At 40.2% G+C, this 22,962-nt stretch overlaps 2 protein-coding genes across 9 annotated transcripts; one reads left to right on the top strand and one right to left on the bottom strand.

Annotated features, from left to right (window-relative positions):
• Positions 1 to 28: 28 nt before the first annotated feature.
• LOC4351542 (glutenin, high molecular weight subunit DX5) lies at positions 29 to 10,662 on the bottom strand. Of its 7 annotated transcripts, none has more exons than XR_001542073.3 (11): positions 10,243 to 10,662; positions 8,713 to 8,962; positions 8,395 to 8,610; positions 6,153 to 8,298; positions 5,655 to 6,080; positions 5,233 to 5,537; positions 4,956 to 5,119; positions 4,759 to 4,880; positions 4,605 to 4,674; positions 2,042 to 2,110; positions 29 to 335 (listed from the first exon to the last, which is right to left on the bottom strand). XR_001542073.3 is itself a non-coding variant. In XM_015764175.3 (9 exons), the coding sequence occupies exons 2-8, from the start codon at positions 8,917 to 8,919 to the stop codon at positions 4,799 to 4,801; spliced, it is 3,546 nt and encodes a 1,181-aa protein (XP_015619661.1). In that variant the 5' UTR covers positions 8,920 to 8,962; positions 10,243 to 10,662; the 3' UTR covers positions 4,502 to 4,674; positions 4,759 to 4,798. The 7 variants fall into 7 exon arrangements, 2 of the variants coding, with proteins under 2 accessions (XP_015619661.1, XP_015619663.1); XR_010738719.1 differs by having other exon boundaries at positions 4,759 to 4,871; XR_001542071.3 differs by having other exon boundaries at positions 29 to 2,110.
• Positions 10,663 to 17,209: 6,547 nt separating this feature from the next.
• LOC4351541 (rho GTPase-activating protein 4) lies at positions 17,210 to 22,261 on the top strand. 2 transcript variants are annotated; one of them, XR_010738523.1, is made up of 5 exons: positions 17,210 to 18,191; positions 20,378 to 20,498; positions 20,589 to 20,708; positions 21,000 to 21,304; positions 21,384 to 22,261. XR_010738523.1 is itself a non-coding variant. In XM_015764174.3 (5 exons), the coding sequence occupies exons 1-5, from the start codon at positions 17,752 to 17,754 to the stop codon at positions 21,957 to 21,959; spliced, it is 1,488 nt and encodes a 495-aa protein (XP_015619660.1). In that variant the 5' UTR covers positions 17,210 to 17,751; the 3' UTR covers positions 21,960 to 22,261. The 2 variants fall into 2 exon arrangements, 1 of the variants encoding a protein (XP_015619660.1); XM_015764174.3 differs by having other exon boundaries at positions 21,074 to 21,304.
• Positions 22,262 to 22,962: the final 701 nt, after the last annotated feature.

Here is a 22,962-nt window from a genome sequence, read left to right as displayed (position 1 = left end):
TCAAGGCAATAAATGCAACACCAGACCAGACAAATAATATTCTTTTTTTTTCTTTATACTAGCATAATGTACAGGTCCAACTGATATTTGTTAAGTAGGAAAAAATTAACAAATGATTACATTTATGTTGATACATCGAGTCATCAACTGCTTGATACATTACTGTGCAAGAAACTACACTGTTTTACAATGAAATAATTAAATTCAGCAAGCTGGAGTATGACGGTTTGTCTACATTCCTGTGCCACTCGAGCTCTTGAAATGCGGTCGGAGCTTGAGCTACTTGTTTAGCTTCCAGCATATCCATCATGAATGCCTCATTAGCTGCTACAAGACTTTCCAAAGCAGTAACACAAAACATGGGATAGGAAAAAAAAAGGAAACATATAAAGTGCGAATTAAAGACAAATCATGAATTACAGCTGGTAATGCCAGAAGAAGACAGTAATAATGGCCACCTTCACAGCAAAATAAATGCTAGTATGACTGCCTGCTACGGTGAGAACATCATGGCTAACTTAGTTCTTTTTAGATTATTTACATATTATCAATACTGATTATTTGCTCCAAGTTTTGATAAAATATATTTTCTAAAAAACATTATTCTACAGTATTGCTTAAATCACTTGTTTTAAGCTATTTGTTAATTTTATTTATCAAAATATTTAATTTATCTCTTTAATCAAGCAGATAATCTACAGCAACAATCCGCTCAATAATTTGATTCAAACTGAGCCTTAACAGTAGAAAAGCAGCAAAAAATGATAGGACAGACTAGTGAGCAGTGATGGTTTCACTCTTCATTTATATCATGCGAATCTAAGGACAGATTTAACTGATGAAACTGTTAAACCACAAGGGCTTTGCGAGACCATGTTTTAGGTGCCGCTGCAACTAACCACATATCCCATCAGAATGAAAAGAATATGCGGTTTAGCTTCATCACGTGCAAAAATAATATTACATGTGGAGGTGATACAGATTACATAGTAAAGAAGCTTCTAGCCAAGTTTATTTTTGGGCCTCTCTAGTGAAAACCCCTATTATTCATGTTATGAAGAGACAGTAAATTAGAGCTCAGTTAACTTATCTAATAATAGTTCATTTTGCTTGAAAACCACCACTGTATCAATCAAAATCACCACTTTCTCAGCTAGTGTTGCATGCACGGAGAGGGACAGGGAAGCCTAGAAAACTTATAACTAAAGTGGCTTGAAGCCTAGAATCTTGGCATATTGTAGAGACAGCAAAAAATGGAGACACATGATGTGCGTATCTACTGAGCAAATATATCTCAGCTGCATCTTAATCCCTAGGCAGGAAGGAACTTAAATCCCAAAAATACTAGCAAACATGTCAATGCAGATAAACGTGTGGTCATTGAGCCCAATAAATAAGATAAAGTTGAATTCACATGAAGGTCAAAAGATATTCTACATAGGTTCAATCCCAACACCAAGCAACTTAATTATTCAAATTTGGCCTTTTGTGCCTAGCACTTAACTTCACAACTACTCCTACTTCAGTGAGTTAGTATATTTCCCATGCTTCCTTAGATGCTAGTCATAATTGTCGTGGAACCATTTTCCAGCCCAAAGCCACGACATATTCCATGGTGAGGGTATTGTTAGCTACACCTTTTGCATCATTAGGATATTTTCAAGGTTCCCCTAACTAAATGGTGGATACTAATTATGATCCCATGTTGCATTAGAAGAGAATGGTGATTCTCCAGGTTACCATACAGTTGAAATGTCAGAAAATGTCCTTGACATCTATAGGCCTTGTAACATTGTACTAAATCAATTTCTATATGTGATCAGCTAGTCCAACCAGTTTTTATTTACAAAGAAACTAAATGTCATATCAATCATAAAAGATCCAATATGGAAACAGTCTAGGACATATGAAATTAGTCTCTACAGGTCTAGTTCAACATACTGACAAAGGGTTAGCATAATCAGCTTATATATTTTGGCCAAAGATCTGTGGCTAAGTTAAATCACAACATAGAAAAAGCTAAGTGTGCATCTATCCTTACCGCCTTCAGGAAAGCATGCAAGAACGACAGTTGAGCCCCCTCAGGGATTTTTCCTAAACTTGTCAATTTCTGCTTTAGCAAATAAAACAACAAAAGAAACAAATGATTTAATGATCACTTTGGGGAAAAACACAAGAGAAGGCTATTGCCAAGGAAACAAATCATCACATCAAACATAATCGGATTAAGTCATATCGAACTGTGTTAAATTTAAAATTAAAACTGAAAATATTATATCAACAGAATGTAAATGTTCTTCATTGGGTTTGAATGCCACACCAATACGGCAATACCTATGATAATCAAACCAAGAACCACTGTCTGCAAGAACTAATGAAAAAAAATTACAAGTCCTTAATTGGCATCGATAGCTCATGCACAATGGTCCATCTCAGAACCAATTTACACCTTATTATTTGCTCCTTTTCTTAGAATGTGCTTTCATTCCAGCGGTGCACAGAGTTTGTTAGTGTAATTACTTTCGGCAAAATTTTCTATATGACATCATAGTTTGGTGGAATTTAAGGCACTCAAAAAATGTGTCTTTGCTAAAACACTGATGGCATTATTTCAAGATTTCTGGCTTAACTGATGACAAAATTTTGGAAATGGCGTTCTACCCCCATGCCAAGTTATAAGTTCGGGTTCTATAATTTAAACTGACATTTCCGAAATTTTTGGTCTTTTGGCCACCAGGTAGGATATGCTTCCTAAAAAAAACACACATTTCTTAATTACGAAATAAGTATGAATTCAGCCAAATTTTGCTAAAACTTTTGCGGGGGAAGATCCATTATACAGGCCTCTGAAATGTTTTTGATTTACACAATTTGTTTTGGAATCAGCACAACATGTTTAAATTCGGCCAAATTTTGTTCAGTTTTTTTCGTCAGAAATTTTTTAGTACTTCTAAAATTTTTCATTCAATTAGGCTCTTTTCTTTTCAGCTTATTCACCAGATTATTGAAATGGATTATTTCGCCCACATTTCCAAAAATACGTTTTCTAAAAAAATTCCTACTACTGCATTGCTTAGACCACTTGTTTAAGCTATTTATTAAATTTATTTCTTAAAATATTTAATTTATCCCTATAATCAAATCGACAATCCACGACAATAATCTGTACAATAACCTGAACCAAACGGCGCCTAATCCCCTGAAATGTTTTCATTTCCACAATTTGGGATGAAAATTTAGCCGGGTCAAGCGTGCAATTTGGGGATGGGTTCAAAGTGTCCTTAGTGAACTTTAATATTTTCACTCAAAGATAAAAAAAAAACAAGAAAAAAAAGAAAAGGAATAGCATGATTTAACAAATTGCCACAAAACCGAAGTTTCCTACGGAAAGGCATGTTTTCGGAGTGTCCCATGGGAATGTCCTAGGGCAAATTTTGCCCCTTTCAATTGCACTACACTAACATGCCACTCTTACTACATGTTGGCATGCTAATATCTAGGATCCATGTTCCTACCAAATGATAGCTTGTTTTTCTGCCTTCTACCTCCCTTTGGACATTTTAGAGTTGGGATGCCCTCATAGGCAATCATTGCAGTATTATTTAGTCAAACCATTAAGTACAAGACAACTCAACATTATGTGACATGCTATGGTTAAAAAAAAATGTAAGTTCGCATATTCTCCTACAAGTAATTCCTTTCAAGCTGTCAAGGCAGCAGAACCTTAAATATCTATAAACTCCAGAATGAAAAACAGGTCATGAGAAAATTAAAATAGTAGGTTGTCTCCAGTACTGGTCATTTAATCTTAAATTTTGAATGAGCTCAGTTTAACCCAATTGGCACTAAAAATTATTATTCATAAATTGGGAACAAAAATGTTCACGAAGTAGAATGAAATTAATCTCTGAAACCAAATGAACGTATGGAAGAGGCAGTTAGTTAACAACAGTTTATGTTGCCACCAATTTCTTATACCTGATCACAACTATGGATTGCAGGAAATGCCAATCATCACACATTCAAAATATGAAGGGCTAGGATCATAGGGTTTAATTAAATATTCTTTCACAGAAAACATTGTGAGAGTAAAAAAGCAAATGTATGTCCTGGGATTCAATGTTAACCATTTCAGGCACTGCAAGTGGCCCCCAAGAGAGACTTCCACTAGTCTCTTGCATAGAAAAAAAATTGTGATTGCAGGGTTTCATAGCTAGTTGTATAGTTTCTTTCTATTCGCATGAGAAAAATAGCTATGGATCCTTTTGGTGAAACTTATCTCTTTTGACCCTGTAGGGCCGTTATACAGTATAACAGAACCCATAATCCATCTGAGCCTAGCGGATAAACATGGGAGTCATGCATTGTGCATTATCAGATATCCAGGTGTACAAAATTAAAGTATTGCAGGTCCAAGATAAGCATCCTCAGAGTTGTGAGTTGAGCATCCAATATAGGAGCAACGAACTCCACAAAAGCAGGTAAAGTCCACATGACAACATGGTAAAACGTCAACATGGTAAAACGGCAACATAAGTACAGATAGTTCCAAACATGTATGGACAGGAGAACATGGTAATTCTATTCCAAACATGCAGCACTACCTTAACCAAAATGTATGGACAAGACCCAATTTCAATGGTCTCAGATAGTTCCAGAAGCATTACCAGCAACCTGGCAAAAGAAAATTAGGTAACCAACTGAAGCCTAGGAAGAAATGGTTGCACTTATGGTAAATAATAAAGCACCAAAGCATACCTTCCGACACCTGTCTCCAAGGAACAAGATAACAGGAGTTCTAACGCCTATTTCCACGAAAGCTACCCTTCCCAGGTACTTTTTTCTTGAATGACTTGGGACCACCAGAATTCCTGAAGGAACTGAAGTGGAGAGTTTAAAACCACAGATGGGCAATGCTTAACCAAGTATGTTAGAATTAAAACTAGTATACTCACTTCTTTCTCCCCTTTGCAACATCTTGCTTCATTTTCAGAACAATGTCCATTGCATGTTGATGGTGTTCCCTGGTCTCTACATGTATATTCAGGTTCTCTACTGTACCACAGCTAATATTGCATATACGGCACCAACTGACATCTCCATCTCTCAAGTGTCCACCCTATAGAGAAGACCACCAAACAAGAGTTCAGCGGGTAAACAGAACATCAGGTAACAGCAATATCATATGGGAAGAGATAAAGCATATTATAGAAAGAAACACCAATAACCCACCGAACCAAAGTGGGCAGATTCTTTTGGAAAACCATGCCGAGAATAATCAATTGGAATATTTGGATCATCTGCATGCATGTGACCTCTGTAGCCATAGTCAGAAGGCTCAATGCCATGCAATTGGCCACCACCCCAACCACCACCGTGCAGATTTCTTGGCACAAAAGCATCACCAGGATGGAATCGAGTACGAGGGAACTCTGAGTTGTCAAAATCATGGTGTCCACTCCCAGGAAAGTTACTAGAGCCTAGCTGATCTTTATGCAAACCTCCAGGCCCGCCTGTCATCCCTTGAAGAAATGGACCTAAATTTCATTTTAATCCATTAGTCACTGAAATATGATGAAAAGGATCAAGGTGTACTAAACTTTTCGCCATTTATGAAATATGATGAAAAGGATGAAGGTGATTCTGATCCTTACCTGCATTTCTAAGAGTAGGTATTCCATCAATACCACGATGACCAAATTCTGCACCAGGCGAAATAAAGTCAGGATAACTAACAGTCGAATTGGGTTTCCTTGGGTAATCTTCTCCGAAGCCTATAGGAAATGGACCAGGATGATTTGTCAATGGAGGCCTTCCAGGTAATATATCAGCAAAACCATCAGGTCTACCTAAACCTCCTTCAAAAGGTCTAGGACCCCTTTGATGACCTTCACCGTCAAGGTGAGTAGGCACTGGAAACTGCTTCATATTATCTTCAAAATCTTTGTGGCTAACGTTGTTTCTGCCAGGATTTGCTGCACATGACTTGGAATGTTTCTGTGAAGAATTGAATCCACCTTCAAATAAAGCCCTTGAGCCTCCATGTGGTCCATTGCCAACACTATTGTTCTTTTTAGTTCCTGAATAAATGGAAGTTTGGTCATATGCTTGCAAACACATACATACATATTAGATTTGTTACAGAGAATTACCAAGAGGATGAGGCTGACCAACATATTCAGGAGCAAAAGGAGGAACTGTTGAATCATGCAGCCCAGGCATTGGTGCCCCCATCGGTGGCCGAACTATAGCACCATCAGGTCTGATGGACTGTGAAATTTGCATCTGATTTTGGTTTGGACCAGGCACCCTAGGTGCCATTTCAAATGGTTGTTGCATTGGAGGCCGACTATTTTCAGGAAAGGAATGTTTAGGTGGCCTCATTTGATTTGGCAGCCCCTGCATATACGGCATATGCCCAGGCTGACGCATATGTTGAGGAAGCATTGAATCAGGTCCATAAGGATGTTGTGGTGCCTGCTGTAATGATCCACCTTTCACAAGATCATTTGATATACCAGACCTAGTCCCTTTGCCTCCCCGAGCATCTGGATCATGTGAATTACTTTCCCAAGCTGAAAAGTCAACTTTTCCTTTCCCCTTCCCCTTGTCTGAACCATCTGACCCATCCAATGAAATAGGATTTACAAGAGCTGATTCAGCACTTCCATTTTTCCCACTTACTTCTGTATTACCAGTACCATTAGTTGCATTTTCTGATTTCTCAGATTCCGAAGTAGGTTTTTTTAAAGACGAAGAGCCCTGCCCAAAAGATTGTCCAGCACCATGCAATTCAGATGTTGCTCCTACATTATCAGAGGCCATACGCATTGGTGGTTGTTGATTCATCACACCTGCCTGTAAACCTTTAACTGGACCACCAGATTGATTTTGGAACTGCTCTTGTGGTGCAACATAATTCATAGACCGACCAGCAGAAGTATGAGTAGGGTGCTGTTGCATAAATTGTTGGCCTTGGGATTGGAGAGGTGCATGCATCAGTTGTTGTGATGAGGGCATTCCTTGTTGGTATGATTGACCTGTTTGTGAGGGAGCAGGTGCGTTTAGAGGGAATCCTTGTGGTGCTGCCTGTGGAGGAATGCTAGCATATATTTCTGGCCGCAGGGCATGATGCCCAACATGCTGATGTTGTGGTGTCTGCTGAATCCCTTGAGCCATCATAGTTGGTTGTTGGCCCTGTGGAGTATGTGCAAGTGCATGATGCTGAGCACTAGGCATTTGCTGCTGAGATACATGTAGGGAACGTTGCAGTGGAGCACCTTGTTGCATCTGATGTGCTGGCTGAGGCTGTGAAAATGATTGATGACCTGTTACTGCATGAACTGAAGGATTCTGAGGTTGTGCATGAGACATTGGAGGAGGCTGATGATATGCCTGCATTTGTGGATAAGATTGCTGCTGTGCATTTGGATGTTGCTGCTGAGGTAAATGCTGCAGTTGTGGCTGTTGTTGCTGAGCCATAACCTGATGGTGCTGTGGAATATGAGGTTGAACATGTGGCTGAACTTCAGATGGTGTTGCTTGAGTAGGAGGCATTGCAAATGGTTGGCTACCAAGTTGTGTAGGGACTGGTGTATGGGTTGTAGGTTGTGCATGGGGTTGAGGCTGTTGGAAAGATACTTGGCTTTGTGGTTGTGCTTGTACAATTTGAGTTTGAGCTGCAGACTGCAATGGTGGATGCTGCTGAGACTGTGACTGAGCTGCTGGTGCTTGGAGTTGTGTAAGGTGGGGCTGATTCTGAGGTTGGAATGGCACCATGTGTTGGGGCTGATTGGGCTGTAGAACTTGAGGCTGAGCATATGGAGCAGATTGCGCAGGAGCTTGAGCCACATTCTGGGGTGCAATTTGCGTCTGAGGTTGTGTGTACTGTTGGTACTGACCATACTGTTGATACTGCTGCATGTAGGGGTTATATCCAGGGTAATGTTGCTGGTAGTACTGCTGGTACTGGAGCTGCTGCTGGTATTGCTCAGCTGTTGGAGTTTGAGGAGCAAGTGCTTGACCTTGACTAGCAGCAGTAGGTGCCACCGGAAGTGAAGGAGCCACAGCCACGGTGCTTACAGTGGTTGAACCAGCTGAAGCAACTGCGATAGCAGAATCTGTTCCAGCTCTGGCTGTAGTTGTGGATGGTACTGTTGTAGGAGCTGCTGTAACAGGCGTCATAGGGACTGCTGAGGCCACTGCAGAAGGACCTTGCACGGCTGCCTGGGTTCCTGTTGCTGATGACTGCATCATACTACTGTCAGTGTGTTGTGCTTGCGCCTGAGGTTGCAAACCCTGCAATAACATGCAAAGGGAAAAAACATTAGTGAATAGGGAAATGATGCTAATACATATCGAGGGAGTAATAAGGAATGATGGAGATGGACATACTGGACAGAGTTGAGCATGTTCTTGCACTTGACGGTGTACAATCTGAGTACTGCAACGGTTACAAACTACAGGAGAGTTCCCATAGGCACAAGTAGTACCATGTGTGATGCAGTCAGACAGATTACCATGCCATTGACAACCACTCTTGTGATACTGACAGTGGACTGTAACTTTACCAATTGTCTCAGCAAGGGGTTTATTTGATTCCATCAGAGGCTGCATATTGCAAATCAGGTTGTAAATAAAGGGATCACTACCACCAAATATACTTGATGAACTGAATATGCACAAAGCATTCCCTTAAGAAGATAGCAGTACCTTGGAATCAGCTTCTGTAACCAAATAGCCATCATAAGGGCAGGCTTGTGTTGTTGCCACTATGTAAGCCAAGCAGGGTTTGCAGTAGAGATGTGTGCACTGAGTTTGCAGAGCTTCGTTGGGACATATGAGCGTCCGACAAACAGGACAGAAATATTCACCAGGAAGAGTTTGAATATTCAGAACACACTCATTATCGAAACCCATCGTCAAAATTCCACTTAATGTTATCAAATCAGGGTTTTGATGCCTGCAAATCCAATAGGTGATAAAAGGAAGCAGGTGTGAGCTTTTCAATTTTCATAGTATTTGCAATAAAACCAGAAATTATCATGCATGGCATTCACTCTAACATGCATGATATAGCGTATAAAATGAAGAAAAGAAACAAATATGCAGTGACAATGCAAGAATTGGTTTTTGAGAATAATCACAAAATTTGTACCAATCAATCAATAAATCATATAACATGGGCAGGAACAATCAAACAAATTTATTCAGTCAGAAAAGTTACAGAAGCAAATATTAGGAATCTTAACCCGACAAGAGACAAAAGCACTATCCATTGCCTGATTAACAGCCACATAAAGTGTGATAAGTAGAGTTCACATGTCAGCAACATATTTTTTGGTCAAGTGCAGCAGGTATTACGTCCACCAAAGAGGATAAAAACTGCTAATGAACATCCCTTTTAATAGTAATACTAAACCATAATGCACTATTACGTTAAAGCAGGTCCATATACAACATGTGCATCAATCAGACACAGCCAAACAAATATGGCAGGTAATCATATTAACAAAATTGGCCAACATCGTTGCTGAGCTGAGCAGAAATGGTATATACAATGGGAACCAACATGTCACACGTGTCAATAAGAGATGTTATTAGATGCGAAGTTTCCAAGCCAATCATTTCAGATAAAATTATGCCACGTAATCAAGGTAGAAACGACAAGTTGACGGAATCGACGTAGCAGTAGTAACAGACATTATTATCAAAGCTGGAATTAAACCGTTCCAACTAGAATTTTGGCGGGAAATGGAGACAGAATATATTCGACTACGTTAATAATATGAGCTGGAACGACGTACAGAGTAAATAGAACCAGTACCAGACTATATTATTAAATCTGAAAAGACCTTGCTAACTATATTCCGCCAAATTGCAAGGTTAGCCAAAAACATTACAAAGATGAGCGGAAACAACATATTAAGGGAATCTTTCATGGCTGACTATATCCATTGAAGTCCATACATACGGAGTGATGCACTAATAACACTGCATAGACTGCCACATGACAAACCAAAGCATTATACCCAACACATACAAGAAGTGAACTTGAAATGGACTCGGCACGAGATGTATCAACAATGATATGGGCAACACAACAGATCTGTTACAATCATACACACAACAAACACATGCAGAGGGAAACCATTAATCTATCATCACATCAATCCAGGATTACACACTTGCACAGATCCTCTCGGACAAGCGAAGCATCGGGTTAGGGTTTGATCTGAGTACCTGAGAAAGGACCGAACGAACGCGTGGGGCAGCTCAAATCAGGCGGCGTGCGAGGGGGAACGCGATCGTCGTCGTTCCCACTCCAAAACCCTACCTCGTGAGCGGGGCGTCGTGGAGATCGGCGCCGGGTGGTAGCGGACGTAAGCACGGCTCCGCGGCCGGGCCGCGTATCTGGAGGTGGGCGGGGGCGATCCCAAGGCGGCGTCGGCTAGTCGAGACGGTGCGTTCGCGCGAGTAGCGGTGGGTGGGGCGCCGGCGATGGCGAGGCGGGGAGGGGCGACGGACAGGCGGGCGGTCAGGCGGGCGGGGTAGGGAGCACCGCCGAGGGGCGGCGCGGCGGCGAACTCCGCCGGCAAGCGGTTGGGGGCGGCGAGGGTGGCGGTGCTTTGCGAGAGCTAGGGTTGGTTATGCGTTGGGAGTGTGGGCGAGGAACACCGGGGCACGAGACTAGGCGAGTGGTTCGGCTAGTTTGGTGGGCCGTCGGGGGTGAATCGGGCCGAGTAGGTTTGCTCGGGGCTTAGCCCAACTACGAAGCCCATGTGACAAACGAACGGCCCAACCGATGATGAATCCAGTCACAAACAGTGGGGATAGATCCATAGAGGAGCTCTAGCAGCTGGGGGGTCAAGGTGTCGGGGAGCTGCACGGATGGAGAAGAGGATAGGGACCAGGTTTTTCAAACCGTCGGGGCCGGGTTTATCACGTCCCAACGGTAAGCACGGTTACTGTAGTTAAACTAATACATGTAACCGCGGTAACCGTGAAAAACCGTACAAAATTTATCAAAAATTCAAATTATTTTTAAAATTTATTTGAATTTAAGGAGGTTACCGCGGTATTTATATTACCGTACCCCCGCGGTAACCGCGCGGTTACCGGCGGTAAGGTACACCCTGGTAGGGACCCGGGGAAGTGATTATATTATTTCAGTTTGAAATCTAGGACCCACCGTCAAATCATTCTCTCATCCAAAATTTTTGAAAATTCTCTTTTTTTTATATTCAATCAAAATTTATTTAAACTCAGTTAAAGTTTGTTAAAGTTTCAAATAATTTCGATCCAGAAGTACCGAAATTCGTAAATTTTGGTGCTACCGAAAGTTTGACCAAAATCGAAAGTGCAAACCCTAACCCAGGGAACGGCGAGCTGCGGAGTGGGAAAGGAGCAGGAGAGCAGGAGGCGAGCGGCAGAGTGGGAGAAGAGCAGGGAAGAGGTCGGCAACGGAGGGGCAAGGGAACAACGAGAGGCGGAGTGACTTTTTTTTTCTTTACTGCCATAATTGCCATTATATAAAAACTATAACATATCATTGTAAATGTGTGTGATAAATCATTTAGCATCTTTTCCACGCATATTAATTGTATAGTTTATAGTTAAAAACATTTAAAATGTAACTAAAATCAATTGATATGTTTATTAGATTTGATAAATTTTGAGATGAAAGATGTAACCTTACACTTCACATAGAGGATAGAATAGGTATCGAAACTCATGCGAAATCTCCCAAGTGTTGCATCTCATATAACCAACCAAACATTATCCCAACCTATCTTAGTTAAACTAATACATGTAACCAGACAGCACCATTCAGCCATCTACGTCCTATGGCCATGCTAATCCCAAATAGGATGACCCGTACGAGCCAAGTTAAGGTCACCCAATGCAAACCAAATAGGCCCATAACAATATAAAACTTATTTTTTTATGAAATAGACTTTTATAAGATTATTATGTGAATTAAAATGGTCTATTTTGCATGGATATTGGCTCACAAACAGCACAAATAATTATAACAAGCAAAAATATATTTGTTTTTAATCAAAACTTAAAATGTGCGATAGAGTAGAATTCCAGTTGAAGCATTCGCTTCTCATACATTAAACATCAAATTTCAACATTTAAAATATATTTATTTTACCAACATACTACATACTACAATCGTGTGACATCTTATTGTAAAGATTTAATTGTAATGAATAAAACCATGTTACCAGATAAGTATTTTTTGAGAAAAATCATTTAAAGTTTGGTAATATAGCTCATACATGTACATACATGCGAAGAGAGCATGTGCCACTATGGAAGAGTGGGACGGGGCATACAACAGCTGGAGGCGGAGCGACTAATTTGTTGGGCTGTGTCGGCCATCTGACGAAAGGAATTTTCCAAATCTTTGAAAGTAAGTCTGATGTGATATGGTTAATTTTCCATTTAGGTATCTTGTTATCATAGTTAATTTATTGCAAACTTTAATATTCCAATTGAAAATAAGTTGTGGACAGATTTAAAAGTAAACCAACCACAACCTCTTGATGTTCATATGTTCTTTCTCTAAAATTCCAAATGGGTAAAAATGGAACTTTTATAGCTCTATGTTTTTGTTGCAATGAAACAACAATAATAGCAAAATTTTATGATCTATCATTATCGAAAGCTCTATTCTATAGAATGGCATCGACTAGGTCAATGTCTACAATTTGCCATCATATAATCATATTTATCCCCTTTTTTCCGTCACCATCAATTAACGTCCTTTACCCATTTAGAAATTTTACATATTGCTAAAAATACCTCCAGGTTGCATGTGTTTAGTTACTCACTCGACGACCGATACTCATCCCTCTATGGTGTTGTTCCCCCCCTCCTTGGTGGTTGTGCCCCCCTCCCCCCCCTCCTCCCTTTTTAGCCAGCCCAATAGTGTTATTACTCCCTGTTTGATGTCATTATCCTTCCCTGGTGCTCCCCAACCTGAACTATGGGGTGATTCTCCTTTGTTTGTGTAAGCTCAAGCTGTCACCTCCCTCCCACATTCCCTCTAAGACCTCCTCCCTCGAATTGGCCAACACTGCCCTCTCACATAACGCAGCACCGTGTAGAGTCTAGATCCGAAGGTAGTAGTGAGAGGTCAAAAGAAAGTCAGCGGCAAAAGGGTCACTCTTGACCTCCTCTAGTGACGGTGTGATGAGATGGCAGTGGCTTGGAGGTAGCCCAAGTGCCCAACAACGATGACGTTGAGTATGGTGATGTGAGAAGCAGCCATTGCAGCTCCTCTTCCGTTCTCCCCTTCCCTCCAGACAACGAAGAGCATGGTGACAGGACGGGCCCTTCCACCGAACCCTCCCTCTATCCTTCCCAGACCCATTCCCTCCCAACGGTGTTGCCAACATTATCTGACGCCATTCCATTTTCTTCTCTAAGGGTTGGACACAAAGGAATCAGGGGTACTTTGGAAAAAAAATGGAAAAATTCTTAATAGGTTAGCTGATGTTGATGTAAAAAGGGTTGGTAGAGGAAAGTCCATATACCCCCAAAACTTTGAACAAAAGTCCGTCTAGCACCTAAACTTTAAAACCGTACATCTAACCCCCCCCCCCCCCCAACACACACGCCACAACTTTTGTAACATTGTTCATAAAAACCCCTCCAAAGTAGTTTTGTTGGTTGTTTTTGCGTATTTGGATGCTAGTAGTTTTGGCTAACTAAGATGACAAATATTTGCATTGGGTCAATCCTTAGCCCTCAAATTATATCTTATTGTGTTGCGTCATACTAGCATTATATATGTCCTCAATAATCAGGGAGAGAGAGATAAATGAAGATTTTGGTACATATCTTCAAGAAAAGAATATGAAAATATACCTTTTTATCAAAATATACACGTTTTGAACGAATTGCAAGAAGTATATTGTTGTTGTGGAGCAGAGATGCGAACTTGCAGCGAGTTTGCATGGTCGGTGCGGGAACTCGTGACGTGTTCGTGATGTCATCATGGGTTCGCACGGTAAGTGTGCGAACTCATGATGTGTTCACGGTGTTTGCAGGGAGAAAAGCGAACTCGCACAATAATGAAGTAGCGAGAACGATCCGTAGCACTGTGAACTCGTGGAGCGGGGATGCTCCCTAGTCCCCGTTGAGCAGACTCACATGTGTGTCCACGATTTCGCATCCCTAATTTGCGAACTCGAGCGTCTGCCATGAGTTCGTATCTTTGCTCTGCAATGATGGTATATTTTAATCAATTCTTTCAAATGTGTGTATTCCTATAAAACCGGTGAAAAAAACATATCTTCAATTTGTTTTCATAACTTCCATACACATTTCATGTTGCTAAAATTATTAAAAGAATATGTAAAATTAGACAAACACTAGTTTAGGGGTTATATGAATGGTACTGTAAATTTTAGAGGGCACAACTCTTTATCCTCCTGATTTTGTTACTATAAAGCTATCGAGTGGTTATGAAAGGACGTGACCTATATATGTACATGCTCTGCGATTAATCCAATCTATCACGTTGAGTCATTCCTTCTCACAACCTTAATTAAAAACAGGAACCTACATAGCAAATGACCTTTAAAGCTAGGACAATGTTTTGGCAAAAGGTATGCCACTGTTTTTCAACCAAAGGTGATTGTGCCCAACTTCTGAAAAGTGAAAACATTAGCAGAGCAGCCGTAAACATTGAAAGTAAGTAAGTGCCATTAGAGTACATTTGTGCTGCCCTACAATTGTACATGTGTGACAATCTGTTCCTCTTTTTGACTCCTGCCCCATTCCCACCAAACAACAGAATGTTCTTCCAAAGCTTGATCCACACGCGAGAGCATGCTGGTTTGTCAAGGATTAAACGCATCGACTTTCAATTTGCTGGCGTATTAATTAGCGAATTACTATTTGGCAAAACCCCAGCTTGAGATTTAGAAATGCCACTGTTAGTGTTAGCTGTTAGGGTAGTACGTATAGGCTGGCAAATTTAAATCATACGTCCTCTAGGCAAGAAGCTTAAATTGCCTCTAAAACTAGGAACCCTGTTGCTGCGTTCAAGACAAGGTTTTAAAATACCAGTCTCCTAGGCCAGACTGGTTACCGAAATGTATAGCACTTTTTTAAAATGCAACTGCAAAAATCTAAATATGAATTTGAAGTGATTTATCTGACGATCACCTGGTATTTTTGGTGATCCATAGTTGAAGCAACTGCAAGTTCTGAGGCTAAACACATGCCCAGCACGTGATGTGCAGGAGAATCCAATGTCCTGTTCATCTCTCTTGTTAATGAGGCAGCAGATCTTGTCCCAACCAAAACACAGTGGGGGGTGGTGCACTGGTGGCCTTCAGTCCTACATCCCCTTCTTCATTTCTCTTGTTAATGGCCTGGCAGATCTTGTCTTCCCCTACCTGAAAAAACTCACATTTATTATGCAACCAATAGTAGCATTGGCCATGGTGTCTGTTCAATCTCATCGTTTTGCCCACATCTGATTATAAACCGTAACATTTATTAACGATAACAATATAATTTATGAGGTAAACTTTTATATACGAGCATGATTAGGTAATAGGTTTTTGTCATTTTAAACCATATTTTTTTCTGGGTAAAATTGATAAACATATAGATGCATTTAGTTTGTTACCAAACATTGGTAATGCCTAAGTAATTTTTGCAACATCATATTTAGCATATTTTATCAAAACTTGGTGATGCTATCAATTTACCAAAATTTTGATATTGCTTAATATTGGAAATGTTCTTTTTGACATTAATATGAATATATCTTATATCTTCTTAGGCAACAACAATATATATAGCAAAAGTAGTCCATATAGATGGGACCCACATATATGGACTATAATTATTGCTTTCTTCACAATGTATATAGATAGCAACTAGTATTAGGAGGAGACAGGAAATAAAGATAAATAACATATTTATTCTATATGGGTAGCCCATATGCTTATGGGTGGCTTTTGCTATTTTCTTGCTATGGACTAGTTCCACAATGTGGTTAGGTGGCTGAATGAAATATTTTATTGCTTATGGACTAGTTTTAGACTACATTGTGGATGCCCTTAGTGACTTAAAAGCCAACGCTAAATAATAAATTATAATAAAAAAATTCAAAGTCAACTACTCAACTCTAAAGTTAAGATTTACTTCATCCGTTTTACAATGTAAGTTATTCTAGCATTTTCCACATTTATATTGATGTTAATAAATCTAGATGAATCTAGACATATAACATCATTGTGAGAAATAGTAGAATGACTTATATTATGAAACGGAGAGAGTAAAATTTAGGATTTGGTTGTGCTTGATAAGCTGAAAGAGCAAACGATGAAGATGTGCTGACAGTAATAAAAATGGGTTCACAAATTTTGGGATGGAGTAAAGGTTACAAAAATGGCTTCCAAATTTGATCTTGAGCTTATCTGTGCAGTCAGTGAGCTGTACTGAACTACTGATGAACAGTTGCTGAAGAACATGGAATTTATTAGTAAGATGGAAGAGAGGTTGCTTTGCTTCAGCTCGAGTGTACTGCATTTTCCTATGCTGGATTCCTTTGAGTACGTGTAAATTTAACACGCCGCCATCAATAGGAATCTGGTACAAAGAATGATGGAGCAGGGGCATTTGAATACTGTATATTTTATTATCAACCCAATTCATCAAGCAATTTGCAGCAAATTTGATGCAAGTCTGAAGAACAAAACCTGAATTTCATCTGAACCGAACCCCTGCGAACTCCTACATTCGAGATTCCAGTTAGAAAATTTGCATTCTGCTGTCACAAATTTTACTAGGACAAGCACGAATTGCTCCTAAAAGTTAATTTTTTTTATATATATCGCACGAATTGTTCCTAAAAGTTAGTAAGAAAAAGAGAGCAAAAAGCCTTTCCAACCATGGTGTTTGGTGGGCTCAGAAAGGAAAAAAACCAGAATACCTAACATTCAGTTAAATTTCGGTCAAGTACAGTGCAAGGCAGATGCACGTAACAATGTAACATCACGGCAATGAGCTGGTTAATCTAATCCCTTAACTAACAAATTCCCAATCTCACAGGGCCCCAGATCTCTGTTGCCAATTCAAAAAAAAAAAACAGCTTAAAAATTCGTAATAGAGAGTAGCCTCTCTCACCTTCTTCAATGGCAAAGCTTAAATAGAGTGAATGGGAAGCTAGAGCCATGGCCATCATCATCATCAACGATGCATCCATGGCTATAGCCTAAGAGGAAGAGGAAGAGGAGATGATGAACCCATCACACCCAGCCCAGCACTAACTAACCCTCCCTTCAATCCAACTCCACCTCAATCCAATTCCATTCTCTCGCTCGCACCAAACAGCTGCACCGATTTTGTTCTTTTCCCACTTAAAAAATTTGGATCTTTTTCGGGTGCTAAAAACCCTTTCTTTCTTTTTTTTTTCTTTTCTGTCCACTTCGTTCGTGGTGGAGTGGATTTGGACCACGCGCACCACCGCAACCAATCCCCCTTCCCACGACAAATCCCAATCGGAAGCAAGAATACAAGGGAGAAATCGATAGAAATCGACCCTGAATTGGAGCAATTCGCCACCAAGAACTCCACCACCAGGAGAGGAATCCATCATTTCTTGGCCCACTCCACCAATCCGAAGAAAGAAATCGCGAGAAATCCCCACCAGATTATAGCGCATCATTAGCGGAGGATTAGAGCCAAGAGAAGAGAAAAAAAGGTGGAAGAAAAGCAATGGCGGAGGTGGCGCTCTTCCGGGGCCCGACCAACCTCGCTTCACCCGCAAGCCGCTCCTCCTCCTCCTCCTCCTCCTCCTCACTGCGTTATTTAGCCACCTCCGATGGCGACGTGCTCCCAAGAAGAAGCAGCAGCGGTAGCGGCAGCAGCCTGGGATCTACAGGAAGCTTGGGAATCCAAGAACGGCGCGAGGAAGAGGGAGGAGAATCGGAGGAGGAGGAGGAGGAGTGGTCGTTCTTGGCGCTGCTGCTCGCGCTGCTGCGGAAGTCGCTGCTCGGGTGCAGCGCGGAGGACGGCGGCGGCGGCGAAGGGATGGAGATAGGGTGGCCGACGGACGTGCAGCACGTGGCGCACGTCACCTTCGATAGGTTCCATGGATTCCTCGGGCTCCCCGTGGAGTTCGAGCCCGAGGTGCCCCGCCGCGCTCCCAGTGCGAGGTCTGTTCATCACTAGGAGCTGAATTCTTCAGAGTTTCAGGCCATTCAGTTTGTAGTTCAGGTTTAATTTTCTGTGTTCAAAAAGTGGTAAACCTTTTTTGTTTGAATTCTTCAGAGTTTCAGGTCATTCAGTTTGTAGTTCAGGTTTAATTTTCTGTGTTCAAAAGTGGTAAACCTTTTTTTGTGTGAATTCTTCAGAGTTTCAGGTCATTCAGTTTGTAGTTCAGGTTTAATTTTCTGTGTTCAAAAAAGTGGTAAACCTTTTTTTGGGTGTCATTGTTTGCATTTCTGCTGGAGTTTTGATATGCATTGTTGCAGAAATGTTAAGAGTCCTCTAATTTAAATAGTGTTGGCTTCAAACAAGTTGTTCTTAAAGAAGAAATTTGAGCCTGTTTCCTAAATTTAGGTTGCATTGGTGTTTGCAAAGTATGGTTTTTGTTTCGGTTGTGGTAAAAAGAAAAGTTATTTGTTTATTAAAAACTCTGTGCGACTGTGCCGCTTTCATCTGAATTGGTAGAAAGACATTTTTTATGTTTTCTAGGTGGAGTTTTAAATTCTGTTTGAATTAAGTTTGTGTATTATACTCCGTTTGGTTTTGGTCTTTGTGTTGGTAGACTTTATAACCTTTGCTGCATTTGAACCGTGGTAGACAAAATGTGCATGTCTTGATGATTGGGGTTAGGCTTCGGACCACCACTCTAGAAATGTAGAAGAAGTGTGTGTGCCACATTTTTCTCCATCACTCATTAATAATGGTCCAATCATGTCTTCAGATGTACTGTTTTTTGATGGCATCGCATGATTTTTCTGTAGCTGCTTACTACCTTGTAAAACTTGGGTGGAAAAAATACCTTCAATTATAAATGGTACTGTAATCAAACTGTTGTTTTTTCTACTAACAAATAAGGCTGGTTGGACCGTTGTAGTGGTAGTTTGTTGTAAATCAATTAGATCATGTGTTAGAGAAAAAATTTACTGTTATATTTACCTTATTAAAGGTATTTACTTAGTAATAGTAGCATGTGGTTTGCCTGCTCCTTCATCCTGGCGTTTACAGCGGTAGTATTTCTTTCCTGTTCCTTTAACCCATCAATAATTGTGGTCCTGTTTGACTCATAAGCAAGCACACCAATTTAACCCATCAATATTCATGGGCTAGAGCTTAAAAGGTATGCATATGATTATCTTTCATCAACCGAATCTAGTAAGAAGGAAAACGACACCTTTAATTAAACACCATACCAGAAGAAATTGTCCTAGGAGTTCTGTTGATTGACATTGGAATATATATATAAAAAAGGATCATGGCATCACCTGTTATTAGAAAGCTATGAGAAAGTGTCATGTTTGACTAATGATACACGCCATATTAATTGGATGATCCATTCACATTTGTACTTTCATTTTCATTTGTCTACATGTGTTTGTTTTGCGTTTTGAACTTGAGTTGCTTGAAATATTGATTTTTTTTCTTTGCTGTCCTTTCTGACTTACTCCTATACATCTATACTAGGAAAACAGCAGATACAATAAGGGAAATGAAAAATATTCTGTTGGGAGTCCCAGGTCATTAGACTACAAAATCTAAAAAGAATAGATAAAACGGTTGTTTATCCAGTTTCTACTTTATGGAAGAAAGGGAACCTAGTGTCTTCAAAAGAAGATAAAGCGGCACAAACACCTACATATAGTCTTCAAACTGAAGAATTGCTGGTAGAAGGTCAATAAAATTGTATCATAAAGTTGGTGCTCAGTCAATAGTTGGAGAACATGAAACGAGCAAAGCTCCTGAAAAAGAAAATGTTCCCTGGGACAATTTATTGCTTGGGTTAAGCTAAGCAATACGGAAGTAGTATTTTAACAACCTTACTGATAATGCGACATTTATGCATGTCTTTTATTTTGGTGCAAAGATTTGTAAGTAGGTTGATATAACTCATAAGAATTTGAACAATGTTTTTATGTACCATATAAATTGTTAAATATGTTTCTTAAAAATATGCCTTGACCTTATTGACAAATGCTCTTCAGCTCTTGTTTTCATACATTAGGTTGATTCTACGACAAGTTTTGCAAACTTAACCTATTTGCACTGATAATATGGAATTTTGAGCAATATCGATTATGCTTAATTTTTGTTTGATTTAGCATCCGAGATTGTGAGCTGATTAAAACTTTACTTGCAGTGCAAGTGTCTTTGGAGTTTCAACAGAATCGATGCAGTGCTCCTATGATTCCAGAGGAAACAGTGTCCCAACAATTCTCTTGATGATGCAAAGACGTCTTTATGAACAAGGCGGTCTTCGGGTATGGCTTGTTAGATTTTAATTGATTTTAAAACTATTTAAATTGGTTACTGTTTTTGTTTTAATCAGTGTCTTTGTTTGTACTTTGCAGGCAGAAGGTATTTTTCGCATAAATGCAGAGAATAGCCAAGAAGAGCTTGTGAGAGACCAATTAAATGGTGGGATCGTGCCAGAGGGTATTGATGTCCACTGTTTGGCAGGTCTAATCAAAGTAAGCTTCTTTCTATTATTTTGAATTATGTGATTCCATTGACATCACCAGTATCCTGATCACATGTACAATACTTAGATAGCTGTTGATTATTGTCTGTACTGAACTAGTGGAATTTCACAAAAAGAAAAACACCTGGCAGAGAATCCAGACTTCCTATGGAACCTGATCATGTCCTTTCCATTTAGAAAGATTTTTTTCACAATTTATTATTTGTCAACACATACAAAATTGAGGCTGTGCTGTCAGCAATATTCTGTTGCAGAATCTAATATTTGCTTTTGGAAGCAGTTATAGGTGCGGTCACACAAATTTGATAACAAAGGTGTATTCCCACCCCATATATATTTTCGCATGTTTTCCAGGCCTGGTTTAGGGAACTCCCGAGTGGGGTGCTGGACTCAATCCCACCTGAACAGGTGATGCAATGCCAGTCTGAAGAGGACTGTGCTCGTGTTGCCAAATGCCTTCCACCAACTGAAGCAGCCTTACTAGACTGGGCTGTTAATTTGATGGCTGATGTTGTCCAAGAAGAGCAAATAAACAAGATGAATGCGCGCAATATTGCCATGGTTTTTGCACCAAATATGACTCAGGTAGTGTGTTATCCTATTGCGATCATGGTACTGATATTTCATTAGGTGGATTCTAACTGTTGTCACACATGTAATGCAGATGGCAGATCCCTTGACTGCATTGATGTATGCAGTACAAGTGATGAATTTTCTTAAGATGCTAATACAAAAAACCCTCAAGGATAGAGAAGAGTCTGATCTGGATGATTTGTCTCTTCCTCAGAAGGACCCGTCTGATGAAAATGGACACCAGACCACCGGCCTCTCGCTTGATTCTCACCCTGACGAAGGATCCAGGCGTCCCTCTTTCGTCAGCGAGGAGCCCCTTCTGAACAGTCCCGTGCACAGCACTGAAGAGAAACCTAATAAGACCAATCTTGCTGAAGGAAAATTTGCGGATTCCAGTTGCCCGGAAAATGTAGCCCTAACGAGCATGGAGACAGAGGGCTCTACTAGTTGCTCCCAACCTGCTCTGGCAGCAGCTGCCGCTGCTCCCCGTGCTACAGCTATGAACTTACTTCAAGGCAAAGGGAGCCGTAGCCTGAATAGTAGGAGGACTAGAAAGGGCAAGGTGCAGTTTGGAACACGTGCTGCTCCAGCATCTGAGAAATCAAAAGGTGCGAGCATTGTGAGCAGGATAAACTCAAAGGTTGAACGGATCGAAGCGTGGCGATGAAATCAGAAGTTGCCGCAAATTGTTGTTGTGAAGTAGATGACTGACCCAATGTTTCCTGTTTCCTGAAAATAGGACCAAGAGCTGTGTGCTTTGTGCATTTTGCATTTTTTGATGTGCTTATCATTTCTTGTTGGACCATGATCACGGTGTTTTTAGATCATTTTCTGTTGCTGCTAACTTATGTATCTTGTTTATGAGTACTACTGTTGTCTGAGTGAATCAAACAGACTGTTGCTTTCCCCTTGTACATAAATGTCTCCAATGCCTAAAATCTTAGCTATCTGAGAATTGTTCATGGATAATTATGTTGTGTACTTGTGTTTATTCTCATTTCATTGTGTACCTCTTTTTATCTCTCATTCTTCTGGAATCTGGTTGGATCAACCAACTGTTCCAGCATTTTCATCTTGTTTGCAAGTACTCTGTTCTCATATGTTTGAAAATTTAAGTTCTAAGTTTTGAACATTGGATCCTCGATTCCAATTCACATTGCGTTAATTCATCCACTTCATGTTTCTGAAAGTATCGTAATTTCCCTATACTGAACTATCTGAAATGTAACTCTCACCATCTTATCCATGTCCATCCATTGCATCATGTAGCTTTGTCCTACTCCCTCCTTCACGCTTTGTCCTAATCGTCAAAAAGAACAATAGTATAAGCAAGAAACACATCTATTGCAATTTCATCCAGACATCCAGGTACGCTTCAGAAAGAAAATTCAGACAGATAAGAGGCAGCCGAGAAATGCAAATTTCAGCTTGCTTTCTGCCTGTTCAGCTGTAAATGGGATGAATTGCACTCCATTGTTGTGACAGTCACATCCTTTATTCCCTGTCAGTTTTGAAAGCAGCTACACATTCCATCTTCAAGATCACTTCACAGCGGTGTGATTCTCAGTGACAAGAACACTACTGGTTGGGGAAAATCATCGCGCCATTATCAGATCAGTTCTTGCACCACGTGAAATTGGAATTGTTTTTTGACAGAACGAATGGAATTC

The sequence above is a fragment of the Oryza sativa genome, chromosome 12, assembly GCF_034140825.1.
Source record: "Oryza sativa Japonica Group chromosome 12, ASM3414082v1".
Lineage (NCBI taxonomy): Eukaryota > Viridiplantae > Streptophyta > Magnoliopsida > Poales > Poaceae > Oryza > Oryza sativa.
This window is presented reverse-complemented; position numbering and strand designations above follow the sequence as displayed.